Source organism: Mustela lutreola, chromosome 2 (genome assembly GCF_030435805.1).
Source record: "Mustela lutreola isolate mMusLut2 chromosome 2, mMusLut2.pri, whole genome shotgun sequence".
Lineage (NCBI taxonomy): Eukaryota > Metazoa > Chordata > Mammalia > Carnivora > Mustelidae > Mustela > Mustela lutreola.
The window spans coordinates 26,240,238-26,264,257 of record NC_081291.1 but is presented as its reverse complement, the minus strand read 5'-3'; the positions used below and the strand labels follow the sequence as shown (position 1 = coordinate 26,264,257).

Sequence of the window (24,020 nt, the reverse complement as noted above, 5' to 3'; positions counted from 1 at the left end):
TAGTAGTTTTGAAGATGTTATTAGTAAGCATCATTTTTTTTTACTCTGATTTATTTTAACTTTTTTTTTTTTAAAGATTTTATTTATTTATTTGTCAGAGAGCGAGCAAGCACGAGCGAGCACAGGCAGACAGAGTGGAAGGCAGAGTCAGAGGGAGAAGCAGGCTCCCTGCGGAGCAAGGAGCCCGATGCGGGACTCGATCCCAGGACGCTGGGATCATGACCTGAGCCGAAGGCAGCTGCTTAACCAACTGAGCCACCCAGGCATCCCTTATTTTAACTTTTTAGTGGTGTTTTTTGATGAAGAGAAATCCTTTATTTTAATGCAGTTAAATGGAATAATGTTCCCCCCCTCTTTTTTATTTTTTATTTTTCTCACTCAAAAGTTTTTATTGGCCTTTTGGATTGAAATGGGAATTTATTTGCCAGGAAGGATGATCCCATCATACTTCTGCTTGAACCAGCACATGGCCTCCTCTTTCCTAATTCTGTGTTTGGCCCCAGTGCAGCCTGTCCTGTGCTTCTTATCTGCAATACCGAAACCTGGTCTACCTAGCACCACATAGAAGACCACGCCATAGATACCAATGCTTGAGTCATATTTGATCCCCAGATTGATGTGCTCCTGGACACAAAGCCAAGGTTTCCAATATCAGAGAAGTTATTTTTTCTTGACTCATACTCTCACACCTTTAGACATTTCTCCAGGATTTCTTCTGCCTTTGCCCCACGGACTGTGCAGTGGATGGCAAGGCAGTCTTTTCATTTCTCCTGACACGGAAAGATCTAATAATGTATCTAGCTTTGGAGAACACATGGGTCTGGCCTGTGAGATGCTCCAGCATCTTGGCTGCCCAGGTCAGTCTGTCTCTACTCTCCCCAACATAGATGTTGAAGCAAAGTTTGCAGATGCAAAATTCCCACATGGGGTTCTCCTTTTCACCTTGATCCACCATGGTGGAGAAATGGAGGAGTTTCCCCCCTTCTTTTTAGAGAAAGAGAGAGAGAGGGAGAGAAAGAGGGAGAGAGATGGGGGAGAGGGACTGAGGGAGAGGGAGAGAATCTTAAGCAGGCTCTATGCCCAGTGTGGAGCCCAATGCAGGGCTCGATCTCACAACCCCGAGATCATGACCTGAGCCAAAATCAAAAGTCAGACACTTAACTGGCAGAGCCACCCAATGTTTCCTTTTATTCCTAGTGCTTTCTGTGTCTTGTTTAAGAAATCTTTCCCTCCCAAGGGTCATGATGATTTTTTCTTGTATTCTTTTTTAGACCTGTCTAATTTTGCCTTTCAGGTTTAGGTTTTCAGTCTTCCTAGAATCTTATTTTTGTGAATGACATGAGGTCCATCCTAATTATTTTTCCACATAGATGAGCAATTATATGTTTATCAAAGAGACCTTCCCTTCCCTGCTGCTCTGCAGTGCCACCTCTATCATGTATTAAGTGTCCATATTTATGCAGATCTAATTTAAGACACTCTTTTCTGTTCCATTGGCCTTTCTATCTGTCCTGGAATCAATACCATGCTGACTTAATTACAACAGCTTAATTGTAATAGCAATAATACATCTTTTTCCCCCTTTAAGCCACTAGTTTTTAATTTTTATTTTTTTATTTGAGTGTAGTTGACACATAATGTTACTTTAGTTTTAGATATACAACATGGTGATCCAACATCTCTATACATTATGCTATACCCACCACAGTGTAGCTACCATCTGTCACCATATAACACTCCTGCAATATCATTGACTGTATTCCCTGTGCTGTACCCATTACTCCCATGACTTATTCATTCTATAACTAGAAGCCTGTATCTCCCAATCCCTTACACCCATTTGGCCCTTCCCCTCACCCCTTTCCCTCTGGCAACCATCAGTTTGTTCTTGATTTATAGGCCTGATTCTGGCAATACTAAGTCTTGATACCTGGTAAAGCATGTCCTCCCATTCTTCCTCACCAAGTTTCTTGCTTGTTCTTGACTCTTAGCATTTTCATATCAATTTTAGAATTAGCTTATTGCATTTCATAAAATAGTGTTTTGGGATTTGGGTTGAGATTGCCTCAAACTGATAATAAATTTTGGGGCACCTGAGTGGCTCAGTGGGTTAAACCACTGCCTTAGGCTCAGGTCCTGGGATCTCAGGGTCCTGGGATCAAGTCCCGCATCGGGCTCTCTGCTCATCGGGGAGCCTGCTTCCTCCTCTCTCTCTGCCTACCTCTCTGCCTACTTGTGATCTCTCTCTGTCAAATAAATAAAATCTTAAAAAAAAACATAATAAATTTTGAGAATTAGGATCTTTCTAATATAAATTTTAGAATCTGTTTTCTCATTCCACAAAAATCTGTTAAGATTTTTTTTTATTCTTTTGTTCTTTATTAAGTTGCTCAATAATGCATTCAATTTTCTGGGACACTATAATAAAGACAAGTCATATATTCAACACTATGTATCAACACAAGTGGATAAGGCTAACATTCACTATTCTGATGCTTGCATTTGCATTGATATTATATTAATAATTGTTAACAGGCTATATTCTATTTACATTTTGCCCCAATGTATGAAGTTTAATTGGCAACTCTAAAGTGATTTAAAATTGCAAATTTTAATGCCCTCACAGACTCTTAATTCAAGAGTGATAATGGTACACATACTAGTAACTTGTTTAATTTCTTTTTTAAAAAATTTTTTAAATTTTATTTTTGTACTTTATTTTTTATTTTTTTTAAAGATTTTATTTATTATTTGACAGGCAGAAATTACAAGTAGGCTGAGAGGCAGGCAGAGAGAGAGAAGGAGGAAGCAGGCTCCCTGCTGAGCAGAGAGCCCGATGCGGGGCTCGATCCCAGGACTCTGGGATCATGACCTGAGCTGAAGGCAGAGGCTTTAACCCACTGAGCCACCCAGACACCCCGTACTTTTTTTTTTTAATTTATTTTTTATTTTCAGCATAACAGTATTCATTATTTTTGCACCACACCCAGTGCTCCATGCAATCTGTGCCCTCTATAACACCCACCACCTGGTACCCCGACCTCCCACCCCCCGCCCCTTCAAAACCCTCAGATTGTTTTTCAGAGTCAATAGTCTCTCATGGTTCGCCTCCCCTTCCAATTTCCCCCAACTCCCTTCTCCTGTCTCCCCATGTCCTCCATGCTATTTGTTATGCTCCACAAATAAGTGAAACCATATGATAATTGACTCTCTCTGCTTGACTTATTTCACTCAGCATAATCTCTTCCAGTCCCGTCCATCTTGCTACAAAAGTTGGGTATTCATCCTTTCTGATGGAGGCATAATACTCCATAGTGTATATGGACCACATCTTCCTTATCCCTTTGTCCGTTGAAGGGCATCTTGGTTCTTTCCACAGTTTGGCGACCATGGCCATTGCTGTTATAAACATTGGGGTACAGATGGCCTTTCTTTTCACTACATCTGTATCTTTGGGGTAAATACCCAGTAGTGCAATGGCAGTGTCATAAGGAAGTTCTATTTTTAATTTCTTGAGGAATCTCCACACTGTTCTCCAAAGTGGCTGCACGAACTTGCATTCCCACCAACAGTATAAGAGGGTTCCCCTTTCTACACATCCCTTCCAACACATGTTGTTTCCTGTCTTGCTAATTTTGGCCATTCTAACTGGTGTAAGGTGATATTTCAATGTAGTTTTAATTTGAATCTTCCTAATGGCTAGTGATGATGAACATTTTTTCATGTATCTGAGAGCCATTTATATGTCTTCATTGGAGAAGTGTCTGTCCATATCTTCTGCCCATTTTTTGATATGATTGTCTGTTTTGTGTGTGTTGAGTTTGAGGAGTTCATTATAGATCCTGTTAAGATTTTGATTAGGAATGCATTAAATAGAATTGGTACATTAAAAAAAAGAATTGGCACATTTATACATATATACTTCCAATTCATGATATCTCTTTTATTTATTTGCCTCTTCTTTAAATCTCTCAGCATTTTATAATTTCCTCTGTAGAGGTTGTACACATCTTTTTAAGATAAATTTTCAGGTACTTAATATCTTTTAATGTTATATTAAATGATATCTTTAAATTTTTAAATCTTTTTATTACCTGAATACAGAAATATATTTATTTTTTTATTTTTCTAAAGTTTTTATTTATTTATTTTACAGAGAGAGACACAGTAAGAGAGGGAACACAAGCAGGGGGAGTGGGAGAGGGAAAAACAGGCTTCCTGCCAAGCAGGGAGTCCCATGTGGCACTCAATCACAGGACCCTGGGATCATGACCTGAGTTGAAAGCAGATGCTTAATGACTGAGCCACCCAGGCACCCAAAATATAATTAACTCATAAAATAATTAATAGGCCTTATTTTTCAGATGAGCTTTAGATTTATATAAAAACTGAGCAGACAGGGGCGCCTGGGTGGCTCAGTGGGTTAAAGCCTCTACCTTCAGCACAGGTCGTGATCCCAGGGTCCTGGGATCAAGTCCCACATCAGGCTCTCTGTTCAGTGGGGAGCTTGCTTCCCTTCCTCTCTCTCTGACTGTCTCTCTGCCTACTTGTGATCTCTGTCAAATAAATAAATGAAATCTTTAAAAAAAATTGAGCAGATGGTACAGAGTGTTCCTATATTACATAGTCCCTGTTGCCCCTCCCCCAAGTCAATTTACTCGTTATTACCATCTTACATTAGTATGGTACATTTGTTACAATTAATAAACTAGTATCAATACATTATTAACTAATGTCCACAAGTTATTCAGTTTTTCTTAGTTTTTAATGTCCTTTTTCTGTTTCAGGAGCCTATCTTAGATGCTGCATTATATCTAATTGTGACTTCTTAGTCTCCTCTTGGTTCTGACAGTTTCTCAGATACATTTTGTTTTGTTTTATTTTTAAGTAACCTTCACACCCAACATGAGCTTGAACTCACAACCCTGTGATCAAGTGTTGCATGCTCTACCAACTGAGCCAGCCAGGCTCCCCCTCTTTTGTTTTGTTTTTAATGACCTTGGTAGTGTTGAGAAGTATGGGTCAGGTATATCAGAGGGTAGCCCTGTTTTGGAATTCATCTGATGTTTTTCTCATGAGTAAACTGAGGTAGTGGTTTGAAGGAGGATCACAAAGGTAAATGCCATTTTCATCACATGATATCAAGGGTACATATTATCACCATGACTTCCACTATTGGTGTTGACCTTGATCACCAGTCTGAAGTAGCATTTATCAGGTCTCTCCACTCTTTTCTCTCTCTTTCCACAATGTCCTCTCTGGAAGGAAGTCATTACTTGCTGCCCACACTTCAGAGTTGGGAAGTTAACATTCTCCCAGAGTAGAGTAGCTACATAATTTATTTGGAATTCTTCTACATGGAGATTTATCTCCTTCGCCCCTTATTAATTTATTCAATTACTTATTTACATCACTATGGACTTATGGATATTTATTTTATACTTTGCACTATAATATAAAATTTGTTATATATAAATTCATATTGATCACTGGATTTTTTCTTAATTTTGAAATTTCTTTTTTCTTTAAAAACCTTAACTTTAAAAATGTTGTATATTGAAGTGCTTGAGTGGCTCAGTCAGTTAAGTGGCTGACTCTTGATTTTGGCTCTCTGGGCCCTGGGATCAAGCTCTGCATAGTCAAGCTCTGTGCACAGCAGGGAGTCAGCTTGAGGATTTCTGTCCCTCTCTAACTGCCCCTCTGCCCCTCAGGTGTGTGTGTGTGCTCTCTCTCCCTCTCAAATAAATACTTAAATCTTAAAAAAGTAAAGTAAAAACGTTATATATTTTTTATTTCTCTTCATTTTAATAGTTTATCAGAAGACTTTTTTGGGATGTTTACATATACCATTGTATAAATTACAAGTAGTGAGAGTTTGGTTCTGCCCTTATAAACATGACATGTTTCCAAAATGTTGTTTAGAGTATTAGAAATTTTTTGTTCCTCTCTTTTCCATGCCTTAGTTTTTCTACCTGGTGTATTATATCTGGAATTTTTTTTGTAGGAATCCAAACGCCGAATGAGTTACTTTTTAGATGTCTTCCTATTTTCTCAAGAAGACTTAGCTTTAAATTCAGCTACCCTTATGTGGCCTAGGAAAATTAATCCCATCTTTGATGAAAATGATGAGGTAAATATCTTTTTCAGTATATATTTTTGTCTTCTGACATTTTAAGCACATTTATTTGATCTATCTTTAAAAATTATATCTGTCAATATGAGTTTGGTGTTTATGGTCCTGCAGATTAAGAACAGGCTGTTGGGCTTAATACAGGGTCTGGTGAGAAGTGGGACAGACATTGAAGAGGTCAGAACTATTATAGACTGGTAATAATAGTAAGCATTGCCTTAAGTGTTTTGCAGTTAGTAATTCATATAATACCTGCAAAAATCCCAGGCGTTTCTATTTCCCCATTTCATAGATGAGAAAAGTGAGTCTCAGAGAAGTTAAGTAACTGGTCCATTATCAGAAATGAAGTAGCAGATTCAGAATTTTATATCAGATTGAATGTAATTTAGATTTTGGGAAAGTTCTAGTGTAAACCAGCTTCTCCTAAAGTGGAAAGTGAGATGATATTGTAATAAAAAAACAAGTCAGATAAACCAAAGTTCTAGTGCAGATTTATGCTTTTTGACTTTGTGACATTGGACATGCCTCTTGATTTCTATATGCCTAAATTTCTTCATTTCTGAACTGGTAATAATAATAATAATAAATAGAAATAAATAATAGTAATAAATATTAATAAAATAAAATAGTAATAAAAATAATAATAAACTAATAATAATAACTAATAATAAGCTAATAATAATAAACTAATAAACTAAACTACAGTGCTAATGTAAGTAAGGTATTAGGTAGTTCCTGACCCATGGCATGTGCTCAGTAAGAGGTAGCTTCTATTGTTATCCCAGCATTTGTTAAATAAAGTATCTAATTAATATAAAAGGTCATTTCAGAGAGCTAGGAAAAATTTTCTGGGTGGTTTATTATTTTTTTGTGTTTTTATATTAGTGTTACATTTTTTGTACTCACTTTTACTTCTGTGGTGTTTTTTATTACCATAGAAAGCATTCAAATTTCTGACTTTTAAGTTTCCTTTGTAACAAAATAATTAACCTGATCAAATTGTCTTTTAAAAAGCTCATTGAGAATGCTAAACATAAAAAGGAAAATGAGCTAATTGCCAAGAGAGAGAAACTGATTTTGGAAATAGAAAAGGAATCACGGCGCATGGAAGAATTTACAGAATTTGCAGAATTGGACCGCATGCAACAGGTATGATAAACACAGAAGAGAATAGCTCTGATAGGCTTGTAGATTAATACTGAATATTTTTGCATACATTGAAAAATATAGAAAAGCATACTTATTATGGCAAAGAGGGGTCTGACTCTTAGGCCTGGAACTTGTATTACTTATGTGATCTTTCTTGTGACTTAGTTTTCTATCTGTAAAATAGATGGAACCATATCTTTTGCTTCATATCATAGTAGTGTTGTAAAGTTGATATTTAAAGTTGCAGTGTGGGTGACTGGTGGCTCAGTCGGTAAGTGTCTGCCTGCAGCTGAGACCATGATCCCAGAATTATGGGGTCGAGTCCTGCATTGGTCCCCCTCTTCAGCTGGGAGGCTGCTCCCCCTTGCTCATGCTCTCTCTCTCTTCCTCTCAAATAAATAAAATCTTAAAAAAAAATAAAGTTGCAGTGTAAATGCAAGGATACAACCTATGCAGTGTCATATAATCTTATTTTTTTTTATAACATTACTTGGATATTTCTTAAGACAAAAAATTATTTGCTTTCAGTATGTGACAGATGTGAGGCAACTACAGAAACGTATTCAGGAATCTGAGGAAGCAGTTCAGTTTATTAATAAAGAAGAGGAACTTTTCAAATGGGAATTGACAAAGTATCCTGAACTGGATAAATTGAAAGTGAACATTGAGCCCTATCAGAAGTTTTTCAATCTTGTTCTGAAGTGGCAACGAACAGAAAAACGGTAATTTCTGGTAATGTAATAAAAATTAAGCAAGTTATGTAAAAGGATTTGTAAGATGTATAGTGATTTTTTGATGTTGCTGTTGGCTAAGTTTTTAAAAGTAGGACATGTTCGTCTATTGGAAAGAGAACCAACTGTCTTACAGGAGAAATGCCAACTGGTGCTAAAGTAGCACCTGACCTTACTAATTTATAAAGTCTCACTTGGGTTTTTCAGAGCTAATTCACTTTTTTATGCAGTTACTGAAGTTGACTAATATTTCTGAAGTCAAATCTGCATTTCATTTGGCTACTTTTAGTCATCCATTTATACTCTGATACATATTTTAGCACATGCAGCATGGCTAAGATGATGGTGTTGATCTTTTCTCTACCATCAGCTCTACCTATGTGATTGAGAAAAACTGCTAATTGCTCTTGCCCATAGTTGTTTCTCCTAAATGAAGAGCATAGCCTAAAGAATCTCTAAGTCCTCCTTTGCGTTCCAGAAGTTTCTGAGTTTAATATTTTGTCTTTCAATTCAGGTGGATGGATGGAGGGTTTTTGGACCTTAATGGGGAAAGTATGGAAGCTGATGTGGATGAATTTTCCCGAGAAATTTTTAAGACACTGAAATTTTTCCAAATGAAGCAAAAGAAGGAATTACAAGAAAAAAGAAAGGCAGCAAAAAGGCGATCTCTAGGAGAAGAGAGACTTGAAGAAGAACCGAAGGAGAATCCTACTATTACTATGTGCTCCACAGTAATGGAGCAGATAAAAGTTTTTAAGGTACGAACACATTTCATGACATTTTAGAAAGCCCTGGGAGGAGCTGTTCACATCATCCAGTGCTAATGGAGAGAAAGAGAAAGATTTGGAAGCAAATCCAGCTGAATCTGGAAAACTTGATCTATTACTAAATCCATGCTTCATCCTTTACTGATAAAGTCAATGAAATCAGTCCCTTCGTAGAACAATGCATGGCAAATAGCAAAGCCTAGAATGACTAGCCACAACCATATAGAGGGTAAAAAACAACTAGTGCAGACTAGTCAGCCTATCCAAGGGCAACACTGAAGGGTATCAATTAGTTGGGAAAGCTTTGAAGTCACACCACTTAGGTTTGTATCACAATTCCATGCTTGGTAGTGGCATACCTTGGACAAGCTATTTAGCCTCCCAGGCTTCAGTCATTTTCACAAGAGGATAATTGTTTTTGTGACAATGAATAAGGCCTCCAGCATCCCTAGGCAGCAGAGAAGTGCATGTTCAGAGTGCAAACTTGGATGGGATTTGGGGCATTGTTCCTGTCTTTGCCCAGTGCTCTCAGAGATTCCATGAGCTGCCTGAGTTTTTTTTTAAAGAAACCACTTAAAATAGTTTTCAATACTTAATATAGCTGTGTGACTTATAAAATATAAAACGATATATTTGAGGGGCACCTGTGTGCACCAGTTGGTTAAGCATCTGACTCTTGATCTCAGCTTAGGTCTTGATCTCAGGGTTGTAAGTTCAAGCTCAGTATTGGGCTCCATGTTGGGTGTGGACCTACTTAAAATAAGAAAAGTTGTATCTGGAAAGTCTCCTTCCCATGCTTCTCACCCATATAACTCAGGTTATCAATGTTATGACTTTCATGTGTCTACTTCCAGAATTTGGGTACATATATAACAATGTGAATATATATCCTTATTCTTCCATCTTTCTACATAAAATATAGTATACTGTATGTATTATTTTCCCCCTTTGTTTTGATTACTTTATCTTTGAGAGTTTTCTCATCCTGTATTACCTTTTTCTCTCTCTCTTTTTTCTTTGGAACTATATAATATTATATATTGGTACTAGATTTCCTGTGTGTGTGAAGTTGTGACTGCAAGGTAAATTCCAGAATAATAGTAAATGCCAGGTTAAAATCTATGGTCAAATGACCTTACATAGGGGCTATACCTATTTAAAGTCTCATCACCCTCAACAAGAGAATATCCTCAAACTTGGGTTTTTGCTAATCCGCTAAGAGAATTTTCATTTTTCTTTTTTTTTTTTTTTTTTTTTTTTTTTTTTTTTAAAGATTTTATTTATTTATTTGACAGAGAGAAATTACAAGTACACTGAGAGGCAGGCAGAGAGAGAGAGAGAAGGAAGCAGGCTCCCTGCTGAGCAGAGAGCCCGATGCGGGACTCGATCCCAGGACCCTGAGATCATGACCTGAGCCGAAGGCAGCGGCTTAACCCACTGAGCCACCCAGGCGCCCCGAGAATTTTCATTTTTCTTATAACATAAAGTATTAAGCACATTTGTATATATTTAAGAATGTTTTGTATTTCTTTGTGAACTGTTGGGTCTTACCATTGTCTGTCTATTGAATTATTGGTTTTTTTCTTACTGATTTCTAGGATATAATATATATTAATCTTATTTATATTTCTATATTAATATTAATTATGTTAATATTTCTATGATGTATTAATTTCCTAGGACATTAAAACACACATGTATTAAAACAATATATATTATTATATGTAAAACATATATATTAGAGAGACTAAGCTTTGTCTATGATGTGTTTTGCAAATATTTGTTATTTGTTTTTTTGACTTTATCATGGCTCTTGTCTTACAGAAGCCTTTTTTAAAAAGAGATTTTTAGGGTGCATGGGTGGCTCAGTGGGTTAAAGCCTCTGCCTTCAGCTCAGGTCATGATCCCAGGGTCCTGGGATCGAGCCCCACATCCGGCTCTCTGCTCAGCAGGGAGCCTGCTTCCTCCTCTTTTTCTGCCGGCCTCTCTGCCTCCTTGTGATCTCTGTCTGTCAAATAAATAAATAAATCTTTAAAAAAAAAGATATTTATTTACTTATTTATCATTTAATTTTATTTTGTTTGAGAGAGAGCATGAGCAAAGGGAGCATGAGCAAGAGGAGGAGGGACAGAGGAGGGAAAGGAAGAGAGAGAATTTCAGGTAGACTCCCTGCTGAGGACAGAGCCCTACTTAGGGCTCGATCTCACCACTCTGAGATAATGACCTGAACTGAAACTAAGTTGGATGTTTAACCAACTGAACCATCCAGGCACATCCTTGCAGAAGCCTCTTTATGTTTTTATTTGAATTTAGATTTATTATTCCATAGTTAATGGGAAAGGAAGGTTTTTATTTTATGTAGTTTTCATTATTTTTCCTTTTTTAAAAAAATTAAGTAATCCCTATGCACAATATAGGACTCGAACCCACCACTCTGAGATCAAGAGTTTCATGCCCCACCAACTGAGTCAGGTGCCCCCATTCTTTTCCTTTGTGTACTGAATTTTAAATTATAGCTAGAAATGCTTTCCTCATTCCAAGATAATGTTTTCTTCTAGTATTTTCATAGTTTTTTAATTTGTTAACATTTTATTGAGGATTCTTGAGTAGAGAGGACATTGATCTTAATTTTCTTGTAATGTCTTTGTCAGGTTTTGGTATTAGGATTATATTGGCCTTATGAAACAAATGGGAAGTTCTATCTTCTCTATTTTCTTTCTTTTTAAAAAAGTTTTATTCATTTGAGGGGTGCTTGGGTGGCTCAGTGGGCTAAAGCCTCTGCCTTCGGCTCAGGTTATGATCCTGGAGTCCTGGGATCGAGCCCCGCATCCGGCTCTCTGCGCAGCAAGGAGCCTGCTTCCCCTCTTTCTCTCTCTGCCTGCCTCTCTGCCTACTTGTAATCTCTGTCACATAAATCTCTGTCAAATAAATAAATAAATAAATAATCTTTTAAAAAATAATAAATAATAAATACATAAAAATCTTTTTAAAAATAGTTTTATTCATATAAGAGAGAGAGGTAGAGCAAGAGAGAGAGCACCTTAGCAGGGAGGGGGGCAGAGGGAGAGAAAGAAACGGACTCTCTGTTGAGCAGGGAACCTGACTCAGGGCTGCATCCCAGGACCCTTGATCAGCAGGGAGCCTGCTTCCCTTCCTCTCTCTCTGCCCGCCTTTCTGCCTACTTGTGATCTCTGTCAAATAAATAAATAAATAGAATTTTTTTAAAAACACAGTTTTACTTATTTGAGAGAGAGAGAGAGAGAGAGAGAAGGCAAGCACGAGCAGGGGGAAGAGGGAGAAGCAGGCTCCCTGCTGACCCAAGCTGAAGGCAAATGCTTAGCCAGATGAGCCACTTAGGTGTTCCAAGCCCTTAACTATTAAAAGTCACTCCCCATTTCCTCTTACTCCCAGAGCATGGCAACTATTAATCTACTTTGTGTCTCTTTGAATTTATCTACCCTAGACATTTCATATAAAGGAATCATTGTATATGGCCTTCAGGACTGGCTTTTTTCACTTAGCATATGTTTTCAAGTTCTTCAGTGTTGTAATATATATCATAGTTCATTCTTTTTTCTTGATGAATAATACTCTATTATATGGGTATATCACATTTCATTTATCCATTCATCACTTGATGGATGTTTACATTATTTTCACTTTTTAGGTCTTGTGAATAATGCCACTAGAATATTCATGTACAAGTTTTTGTGTGGACATGTTTCACTTCTCTTGGGTATATACTTAGGAGTGGAATTGTGGGGTTACATGGTGATTCTGTGTTTAAATTTTTGAGGGACTGTCAAGCTATTTTCCGACTGAGCTACCCAGGCGTCCCTGTCAAGCTATTTTCCAAAGTGGCTGCACTATTTTACATTCCCATCAACGATGCATGGGGTTTCCAATTTGTCCACATCCTTGTGAACACTTTTTATTGTCTGTCTTTTTGAGCATAGCCATCTCAATGAGTATGAAGTGGTATCTCATTGTGGTTTTGATTTATATTTGCCTAATGAGTAAAGATATTGAGCATCTTTTCATGTGCTTATTGATCATTTTTGTATTTCCTTTGCAGAAATATCTGCTTAAATCCTTTGTCCACTTTTAAGTTGGGTTATTTTTCTCTTTATTAAATTGTGGGGTTTTTTTGTATATTGCAAATACAAGTCCTTTATGATTTAAAAATTTTTCTCCTGGGGCGCCTGGGTGGCTCAGTTGGTTAAGCATCAGACTCTTAATAGCAGCTCAGTTTATGATCTCAGGGTTATGAGATTGAGCCCTGCGTCAGGCTGGGTATGGAGCTGGCTTAAGATTCTCTTTCTCAGGGCACCTGGGTGTCTCAGTGGGCTGAGCCTCTGCTTTCGGCTCAGGTCATGGTCTTGGGTTCCTGGGATTGAGCCCCACATTGGACTCTCTGCTCGGCAGGGGACCTGCTTCTCCCTATCTCTCTGCCTGCCTCTCTGCCTATTTGTGATCTCTGTCAAATAAATAAATAAAATCTTAAAAAAAAAAAAAAGATTCTCTTTCTCCCTCTGCCTGTCCTCTGCCATTTGCATCCAGGCACAGGTTCTCTCTCTCTCAAAATAAATAAATAAATAAATAAATAAAAATTTAAATTAAAAAATATATATATATAATTTTTTTCTCCCATTTATTCTGATGATGTGTTTTGAGGCACAAAAGTGTTAAATTCTGATGATGTCTCATTTATCTATTTTTTTGTTGTTGTTTGTGCTTTTGGTGTCATATCTAAAAAATGGTTGCCTAATCCATGAATAATTACTAAGGAAGACATGAAATCTCTTAGAGATTTTCATTTATTATATCTTTAAGAAAAATCTTTCCACCATCTTTTCCTTGGATAAGGACAACCCAGGAATGGGCCCTTTGTGGCTATGATATTGTTGTTCACAGCTCTTCTTGATAGATCTAATACAAATTTGGGGATAATGTTACTGTATGCTGAAGGTCAGTAACTCTTAGGTGTACCTGTCTTAGATAGTTATGCTGTGCATTTTTTACTTGTATCAGATTTTATTTGTCCCTGATACCTTTGGGATTTTTTTGAGAAATGGAATAATAATGCAGCATCAGCGTATTAAAATATGTTTTAAACCTTAAAAAAAAAGGGAAGCTGGGATTGCATTGAATCTTTAGATAGATTTGGCAAGTACTGCCATCTTAATGATATTAATTCTTCCAGTATCTGGGCATGAGGTATTTTTACATTTATTTAGTCTTCTTCTTCTTTTTTTATTTACTTTCTCTATTTTAAAATTATTTTTATTAATATATAATGTATTTTTTTTAGGGGTACAGGTCTGTGATTCATCAGTCTTACACAATTCACAATTCACAGTACTCACCATAGCATATACCCTCCCCAGTGTCCATCACCCAACCACCCCATCCCTCCCACCCCCATCCCCTCCAGCAATCCTCAGTGTGTTTCCTGAGATTAAGAGTCTCTTATGGTTTGTCTCTGTCCCTAGTCCCATCTTGTTTCATCTTTCCCTCCCTTCCCCCGTGACTCCTTGCCCTGCCTCTCAAATTCTGCATATCAGTGAGATCATGTGATAATTCTCTTTCTCTGATTGACTTACTTTGCTTAGCATTATACCCTATAGTTCCATCAATGTCATTGCAAATGGCAAGGTTTCATTTTTTATGGCTGCATAATATTCATATATATATATATATATATATATATATATATATATATATATATATCGCATCTTCTTTATCCATCCATTCATCTGTTGATGGACTTCTTTAATTTCTTTTAATAATCATTTGTAATTTTCAGTCTATAAGTGTAGCATTTCTTTTATTAGACTTACTCCTATTTTATCTTTTTTAAAAAGATTTTATTTATTTATTTATTTGTCAGAGAGAGAGCAAGCACACCCAAGCAGGCAGAGTGGCAGGCAGAGGTAGAGAGAGAAGCAGGCTCCCTACTGAGCAAGGAGCCCAATGCGGGACTCGATTCCAGGACCCTGGGATCATGACCTGAGCCAAAGGCAGTGGTTTAACCAACTGAGCCACCCAGGCGTCCCTATTTTATATTTCTTGATGCTATCATATATGAGATTTTTTCCCCTCTACTTTCAGTTTTGGGTTTTTATTGCTAGTTTATAGAAGTACAATTGATTTTTATATGTTGGTCTTGTATCCTGCAACCTTGCTGAATTCATTTATTAGTTTTAATGGTTTTAAAATGAATTCCATAGTGGAGCACCTGACTGGCTCAAGCGGTGGAGCATGCAACTCTTGATGTCAGGGTTGTAAGTTCGAGCCCCACTTGGGTGTCCAGATTACTTAAAAATAAAATTAAGGGACACCTTGGTGGCTCAGTTAGTTAAGTGGCTGCCTTCCTCTCATGTCATGATCCCAGGGTCCTGGGATAGAGTCCTGCATTGGGCTCCTTGCTTAGTGGGGAGCCTGCTTCTACCTCTGCCTGCTGCTCCCTCCTTGCGCTCTCTCTCTGACAAATAAATAAGTAAAATATAAAAATAAAATAAAAATTTAAAAACTGAATTCCTTAGAATTTTCTATATACAGCATCATGTAACCTGTAAATAGAGCTAGTTTTATGTTTTTCTTTTCAATCTAATTGTCTTTTTACAATTTTTTTTATATAATTAGTGGCTTGGATATTGACATTAGTTAATAATAATAATGTTAATAATTAGTCTTCTAGTTCAGTATTTTTGTTGTACAGGTCACATGAATTGACTTTTGTCCTTCAGAGAGAACACAATGTAGCAAGAGAAGTGACTGTAAACAACTGGTAATAGGAGGCAGAGTGAGAAATTCATGGGTAGAGGATAGCAGTATCCTTTGAAAGAAAAGGGCATGGAGCAATTAATTTTGTCATTTGGAAAACAGATAAGGCTTTACTAAGGAGGTGACCAGAAGTATAAGTATGATTTTGTTGGGCTTGGAACAGGAAAAGATAAGTGTTCTTTCTCTGTCTCTCTTTGTTAATACATTTTTATTATCTAATAGTTGAAGAATATATGTTACATATTTGTAAGCTATGAAGAAAATGAACATGCATGAATCCTTCCCTATTTTTTAAAATCGGAAGATTGTCAATACTCCTGCTTCTCTCTATGTAATCCTTCCCTATCTTAAACCCTTTTACCCCCTTAAAAATAAGTATGTCATAAATTGTAATTCTCTTTTGTTTGCTCACATTCATATGTAACAATTTATACAAATATATCATCTATTTGTAGTCTTACATGACTTGATTTTTTTCACTCAGCCTTATGTTTCTAAAACTCATCCTTTATTTTCACTGCTTAGTTACCTAATTAGTTACATTATTTAGTTACCTAATTCATTGATTTTCCTACTTGTAATCTTATGAACAAAAATCCCTCAAAGTACTTACATTTCATGTTTCTTCTTCTGTGAAATGTCTCTTTATGCCCTTTGACTCTTTTGTCACTTTTGTTTTAGTGGTTGTTTCTGAATTTTTATTGTTAGTTTATGGAATTTTTTTTTATAATATATTCTAAGTAATAATCCTTTGTCACTTATATGATAATGAATCTATCTTTATCATGGTATTTAGATTTTCTTTAACATCTTTTAATAAAATTATATGGTTTCTCCAAAATAGCTTTGCACAGTTTTCACATAATTTATTCCTAGGTAGGAGCACCCGGCTGGTTCAGTTGGAAAAGCATGTGACTCTTGATCTTAGGGTTGTGGGTGTGAACCACAAGTTGGGTGTAGAGATTACTAAAAAATATATAAATAAACTTTAAAAAAATTATATTTTATTTATTTATTTGACAGAGTGAGATCACAAGTAGGCAGTGAGGCAGATGGAGGGAGGGGGGGAAGCAGGCTCCCTGCTGAGCAGAGAGCCCAATGCAGGACTTGATTACAGGACCCTGAGAATGACTCAAAGGCAGAGGCTTAACCCACTGAGCCACCCAGGTGCCCCTAAACTTTAAAATATTAAACAAAATTTATCCCTAGGTACTTTATTTTATTGTTGTTATGGTAAATTGGTCTTTTTTGTTAATTATATATAGTAATGGCTTATATACAGTATTTTTTAAAAATTTTCCTTATATTAATTTAATATCCAGTCATTGTACATAGACAATAATCTGTGAACAGGTTTTTTTTTCCCATTATACCCTCTAGGTCCATCCATGTTGCAAATATATGATCTTATTCTTTTTTTTTTTTTTAAATTATTTTTTTATTTTTTATAAACATATATTTTTATCCCCAGGGGTACAGGTCTGTGAATCACCAGGTTTACACACTTCACAGCACTCACCAAAGCACATACCCTCCCCAATGTCCATAATCCCACCCCCTTCTCCCAAACCCCCTTCCCCCGGCAACCCTCAGTTTGTTTTGTGAGATTAAGAGTCACTTATGGTTTGTCTCCCTCCCAATCCCATCTTGTTTCATTTATTCTTCTCCTACCCACTTAAGCCCCCATGTTGCATCACCACTTCCTCATATCAGGGAGATCATATGATAGTTGTCTTTCTCTGCTTGACTTATTATTCTTTTTTTTTTTTTCAGAGAGAGAGTATACACACTTGCGTGAGTTGGGGGGGATGGACGGAGGGAGAAGAGAGAGAGAGAAGAACCCTAAGCATGCTCCATGCCCAGCACAAAGTGTGCTTTGAGGTTCTATCTCAAAACCTTGAGATCATGGCCTGACCCAAAATCAAGAGTTGGAGGCTTAACTGACTGAGCCACCCAGGGGCCCTGATCCCATTCTTTTTTATGGCTGAATAATATTCCATTATATGTATACCACATCCTCTTTCATTCATCAGTTGAATAGACACTTAGATTGTTTCCATGTCTTGGCTATTATAAATAATACTGAAGTAAACATGGTGTGCATATATCTTTTTGAATTCATATTTTTGTTTTCTTTGGGTAGTTTTGCTTTTTAAAATTTCTCTTCCCCGTAACTTTTATTTGCTTATATTACTTCACTGGCTTGGAGACTCAATAGAGTGTACATTAGAAGTAGTAATAATAGGTATGTTTATCTTGTTCTTGATTTTAAAGAAAATTAAGGAGGGCATGAGTTGTAATGAGCACTGGGTGTTATATACAACTAATGAATCATTTGAACACTACATCAAAAACTAATGATTTACCATATTTTGGCTAATTGAACATAATAATAAAAAGAACTTTAAAAAATAAAGAAAATGTTCTAATGTCAGTATCAAGAATGATAAACTAGGTATTTTCACTTGGTAGTTAATTTTCACTTCTAAACAGAAGTTACATTTTGGCATTTTGGTGCAGACTTTTCCCCCTTTTATGTTATGTGTGTATATGTGTGTATTTATAACTATATATTATGTTACATGTTTCTACATATAATATATAGAACAACTTGTGTTTCTATAATAATACCATAGTTTTAATTAACATAGTCTAATCATATAGTTTGATATCAGATAGATTATTTACCCCTCTCCTTTTTTGCTCTTAAAATTTTCTAGGCTATTTCTAAATGTTTATTTATGCAGATGAACTTTAGAATCATTTTGTTAGTTTCCCTTCTCCTCTAAAATCTAATCAGGATTTTGACTGGACTCATCAAATATGTCAAATAATTTCAAGAACTGTAGCCTTTACACTAATGAGGCTTTATCTATAAAATCTATGTGTGCATGGCAGTCAAAAAGAGAGACTCATTATTATTTATATTTTCACCTTTAGGATTATATCCCTACTGTCTCTATCCTGTGCAACCCAGGAATGAGACCTCGTCACTGGAAGCAGATATCAGAAATTGTAGGCTATGACTTGACTCCAGACTCTGGAACTACTCTGAGAAAAATTTTAAAATTAAACCTTACACCATACTTGGAAAAATTTGAAGTGATAAGTGCAGGTGCAAGCAAGGTAAATATGAAGATCAACCAAAAATCATTTATTTGAAAGGTCATTTATGTGATGAGTTTGTTAATCAAATGATCATAGTTTTTGCTGGGGTTGAGTGTATAGTACTGGATAGTAGTGGGAGGAGATGAAGGAACACAATGGGAGACCACTCTTTTTTCCCCCCATGAAGTGTATACTTTTATACTACTTCTTCGTAGGAAATCCAGACTAGAAATGTCTCCTTTGACTTTTTAATGTGTGTGTTTGTCATGTGATGTGTATGTATTCTAGTAGAACAAGTATGGCCTTCTAGGGTTCTTGAAATATACAGGAAGTATCTTCAGACTATATCTTATAGAAAGGCTACTTCCCAGAAAGTTCAACACGTATTTTAGTCTAGTGTCTACCTAATAAAGATTTTATTTATTTACTTGAAAGACTGAGATCACAAGTAGGAAGAGAAGCAGGCAGAGAAAGAGGAGGGGAAGGAGGCTCCCCGCCGAGCAGAGAGCTTGCCCTGAGCCAAAGGCAGAGCCTTTAACCCACTGAGCCACCCAGGCACCCCAGTGTCTACTTTAATACTGACAGTAGTAGTTTTCTTAAAGTGAATTTTTCTTAAATTACACTATTTTTCTTAGGAATCTTTAAACTGTTTGAGAAACCCTTTTAACCTAAAGAGAGTTATAGTGTCTTATACTAAGAAAATGACCATGTAATTCATCCAGTGCTTACTGAATTTACCAGGGCAAGTTGATACAGTATATAAGACTTTTCTTTGCCATCCCCTTCTTTCTCCTTTTCTCCCTTTTAGGAATTTTCATTAGAGAAAGCCCTGCATACAATGATGGGAACCTGGGATGACATTGCTTTTCACATAAGTCCGTATCGTGATACTGGAGTTTCTATTCTTTCTTCAGTGGATGAGATTCAGGCTCTCCTTGATGATCAAATTATAAAAACTCAGACAATGAGAGGCTCACCTTTCATCAAACCATTTGAAAAAGAGATCAAGGTATGCTAAATATGATAACTTCTGGTCATTTATAAAAATTGTTACCTTATTATGTATGTATTCTTGTGGGAATAAGCTTGTTGGATAGATTTGGTGACATACAGGAACAGATATTTAAAATTAATGTGAAGCCTTATAGAACAGATCTGAGACATTAACTCTAATAATTTTGAAAAGAACAAATTTTTTATTAGAAAAAAACTTGGAGGGGCACATATTGTATGGAGTACTGGGTGTGATGCATAAACAATGAATCTTGGAACACTGGAAAAGTAAAATAGAGTAAAAAAAAAAAACCACAGAAATTCCCCAATGACAGTGATAGACTTGGAAGGAAAAGAGTTGGTACTACTGATTCTAACTTTAGATAGTCTAGACACTGTTTCATTCTTGTAACTTGTAATGAAGTTCTATATACTATACTTTAGCTATATTTGTAAACAACAAGCTTGAGAGTCCTTTAGAATAATTAATGAATTATGGTCCACTTGATATAAAAACAAATTATATTTGAGGCTATAAGATTATTTCATATTCTTATAATTGATATAGGTAGATACAGAAAGCAAACACAAATTATAATAATAGCATCATGGCTAGTATCAAAATTCTAACTGGGGGCTATATAAAATGGGGGAAAAGACAGACAACAAATGGATGCTTCCCTTGATATTTATAGCCCCTACTCTAGAGGCTTTACATTTATTAAACCATCTAACCCCCATAACAGGTGTTCAAGATGGGCAATGTTTTCTGTACTCAGAGATAAGGACCAAGCCATAGGAAGATAGGTAATTTACCCACATTTACCCAGGTAATAATTGACAAAACTAGGATTCAATCCGAGGTAGTCTGGTTTTAATTTGAACATAAATAGTTCTCCATAGAAGACCTTGGCTCTCAGTAATTTGGAGAAGATGGAGTAGTGTTCTTTCAAAAGGACCTAATGCTACACATTTTCCCATAAACCAAGCTGGTCTGCTTCTTCTGATAAGATATTATGTCTTCTGTAGAATTTTCTTATTTAACAAGAGAGAATTTATGAAAAAATTTAAAAGCTCTAAGAGCTTTTAAAACAATAAAAACAAGAGACCTAATTTCTTGACACATAGAATATAGGCCATATATTTAAGAACAAAAGAAATCGTATAATGATCTTCAGCTAGTGAAATATCTTGTCAATTCTAGAAGACCTATGAGACTAAGGGGACCTGTTTCCTTGTCCCTCCTCCTGCCCCCCTCAAAGTTGTGTTAATGTAGAGTCGGATTTCCCAACCTGGTACTAATAACATGTTGCGCTCAATAATTCTTTGTCGTGGGGGCTGTCTTGTACATGTTAGGAAGTTTGGCGATGTTCCTGGCCTCTACCCATGAGATATTAGTAGTACCTTCACCCCTCAGTTGTGACAAATTAAAATATCTCCACACATTGTCAAATGTCCCTTGGGGTGGAAGGCAAAATAGCCCCTGGGTTGATAAGCACTGTTGTACAGCAGGACTTTTCTGGATGATTTTCAGGCTTGGAATCATTCCCTAAAGATAAAGAAATTGGTCTAGATAACTATAGTCATTTCCTATGGTGAGTTCCAATGACTTAGGAAAACCTGGGACTTCCTAGAGTTTTTCTAAATCCATGTGATACCCATAAATGACCTTGAGCTGTTTGGCATTGATTTAAAAATAACAGTAAATTTTAAGTAAATATTCCATGCTGTAATTTTTAAAAAAGATTTTATTTATTTATTTGTCAGAGAGAGAGCAAGCATAGGCAGGGGGAGTAGCAGGCAGAGGGAGGAACAGGCTCCCAGCTGATCAAGGAGCCTGATGTAGAACTTGATCCCAGGACCCCAGGATCATGACTTGGGCTGAAGGCAGACACTTAACTGACTGAGCCTTCCAGGTGTTCCTCCTTGTTGTAATTTATGGCTTTTCTTTAATAACTGAAATTTAGTATGGTGTGCTTTTCATTAAGGCCTGGGAGGACCGCTTGATTCGAATACAAGAAACGATTGATGAATGGTTAAAAGTACAAGCTCAGTGGCTGTACTTGGAGCCCATATTTTGTTCTGAGGATATCATGCAACAGATGCCAGAAGAAGGGCGTCAGTTTCAGACAGTAGACAGACATTGGAGAGATATCATGAAGTTCTGTGCAAAAGATCCAAAGGTGAAGTCTTTATTTTCTCTTACAAATAAAGGGAACCTTTAACTGTGGTTATTCAAAAGCATCTGACTCTTTTTTTCTGATTACAAAAGCAAAACCTGCTCATTGTATACAAACTTAAAAGTTCAGAAAAATAGAAGAAAGTGCAAAGCATTAAGATAATTTTACTTTTCAATTCATACAATACACTACTTATAACTCTAATGGTGCAGCTGCCTCAAATGCATATTTAACTCATTTGACTGCGATAGATACTCACAGCTATTCTTCTCTTGTAAAATAAACTAAAATAAGAAGAGGAAGGGGATGGACAGAGAGAAAGAGAAAGGGAGGAAGAATGAATATAGGTGATTCACTTGACATTCTACTCAATGACTTTATATGCTTGGGAGCAATAGAAATATAGGATCTGCTGTTCTCTCAGTTGACCTCACTTGCTACGTGTCTCTCCTAGTGAGTATAGCACCTTGTCAAGTGTGTTCTCATGTTGAAAGACAGATTATGTATTTTTCATACACAAAGTACTCATAGTTGAAAGATATATATTCACTTTTTAAATCTGGGTTTCAACCTAAAATGTAACAATTTATTTCAATGCTGGATGAAAATTAGCCATGCTGGACTTAGTGAGAGTCAATAATATGCTCAAACTATGAGTTCCAAGGATTTTGCCTTACACAGTGATCTTAGAACCTTTGTGAAACACGATTTCTGGTAGATCAGAAGTCAGCAACTTTTTTCTGCGAAGGAGCAGGCAGTAAATATTTTAGACTTTGTGGGACATACAGTCTTTTTGCAACTACTCAATTCTACCGCTGTTGTGGGGAGAAAGCAGCCAGAGACAGTATGTTACTAAACGGATGTGTCTGTGGTATAATAAAACTTTCTGGACAGTGACATTTTATGTGCCATGAAATGTGATTTTTCTTTTCATTTTTTATCCTTTTAAAAGTGTAAAAATTCTTAGCTCATTCGTCTGGCAGCAGAGTGCATTCATCTATCAAAACATCAAGTTGTACACCTTAAATAAATACAATTTTTATTTGTCAATTGTAACTTATAAAGCTGAAAAAAAAAAGACTAGTAGCAAGTCGGATTTAACCTGTGGGATATAGTTCACCAACTTATACTGTAGATTGTTCACAGTTGACAGCTGTAAATGTGAAAATTAAACCACACACCAACCTAATGGACTTTTCCCACATCATTCAGAAGAATATATGAGAAATGAAATATGCATGACAATTATAACTTCTCATTTGTAACTTGCATCCTTGGTTAAGACTATTTCTGATTTATTGAATTATAATAATTTTAAATGACAAAATATTTTACAACAATTTTCATAAGCCTTTCGACATTTCAACATTTTTGACATATACAATAGACTAATGCTTGGGATTTGCAGTTATATCTGGTATATAAGTGCTGACCTGAACGAATGTGTATCTTTTAGGTTCTTGCTGCTACTTCTCTAACAGGTTTATTGGAAAAACTGCAGAACTGCAACGAACTTTTGGAGAAAATTATGAAAGGGCTTAATGCATATCTTGAAAAAAAACGGCTTTTCTTCCCTCGGTATGATGGGTAATTAATTGTGCTATAACTAAAGCCATTTTCTGATACATGATGAAGGAGAACTAAAACATTTTGTATTTTCATGTTTTCTAGTTTTTTCTTCTTATCTAATGATGAAATGTTAGAGATTTTGTCAGAGACCAAAGATCCACTTAGAGTTCAGCCTCATTTAAAAAAATGCTTCGAGGGCATTGCTAAGTTGGAATTCCTTCCTAATTTGGACATTAAGGCCATGTATAGCTCTGAAGGGGAGCGAGTGGAACTGATTGCCCTCATTTCCACATCTGCAGCGCGAGGTGCTGTGGAAAAGTGGCTCATTCAAGTGGAAGATTTAATGCTCCGGAGTATTCATGATGTGATCGCGGCAGCCCGGCTGGTGCGTTTCCAAAGATTTAATTTCAGGAACACCCTGTGTTCCACAAGTGCTTTCTTTTTAGGAGGTTTTGAATTTGTGTTGGTAAATTACTATTTATGGTTCTTATTATTTTAAGCCATTTATTATTTTTTTACTCTTTGTTTCTAACATTATTAAGATAATGATATTAGTAAGAATTGATAATATGTGATTGAGTACTATAAAGGACAAAAGGTTTTATGA

The 24,020-nt window shown here is 36.2% G+C and overlaps 1 protein-coding gene and 1 pseudogene across 4 annotated transcripts in view; one reads left to right on the top strand and one right to left on the bottom strand.

Annotated features, from left to right (window-relative positions):
- DNAH12 (dynein axonemal heavy chain 12) overlaps positions 1-24,020 on the top strand; it is a 221,501-nt gene that overhangs the window by 45,614 nt on the left and 151,867 nt on the right. For all 4 annotated transcript variants that reach the window (XM_059161254.1, XM_059161256.1, XM_059161257.1 and 1 more), the window contains 9 exons: positions 6,005-6,130; positions 7,145-7,279; positions 7,808-8,001; positions 8,525-8,768; positions 18,504-18,689; positions 19,480-19,680; positions 21,653-21,847; positions 23,301-23,422; positions 23,516-23,798. In XM_059161254.1, coding sequence (XP_059017237.1) covers positions 6,005-6,130; positions 7,145-7,279; positions 7,808-8,001; positions 8,525-8,768; positions 18,504-18,689; positions 19,480-19,680; positions 21,653-21,847; positions 23,301-23,422; positions 23,516-23,798 — 1,686 coding nt within the window. The remainder of the gene's footprint in view (positions 1-6,004; positions 6,131-7,144; positions 7,280-7,807; positions 8,002-8,524; positions 8,769-18,503; positions 18,690-19,479; positions 19,681-21,652; positions 21,848-23,300; positions 23,423-23,515; positions 23,799-24,020) is intronic.
- LOC131824060 (large ribosomal subunit protein uL5-like) lies at positions 387-955 on the bottom strand (annotated as a pseudogene).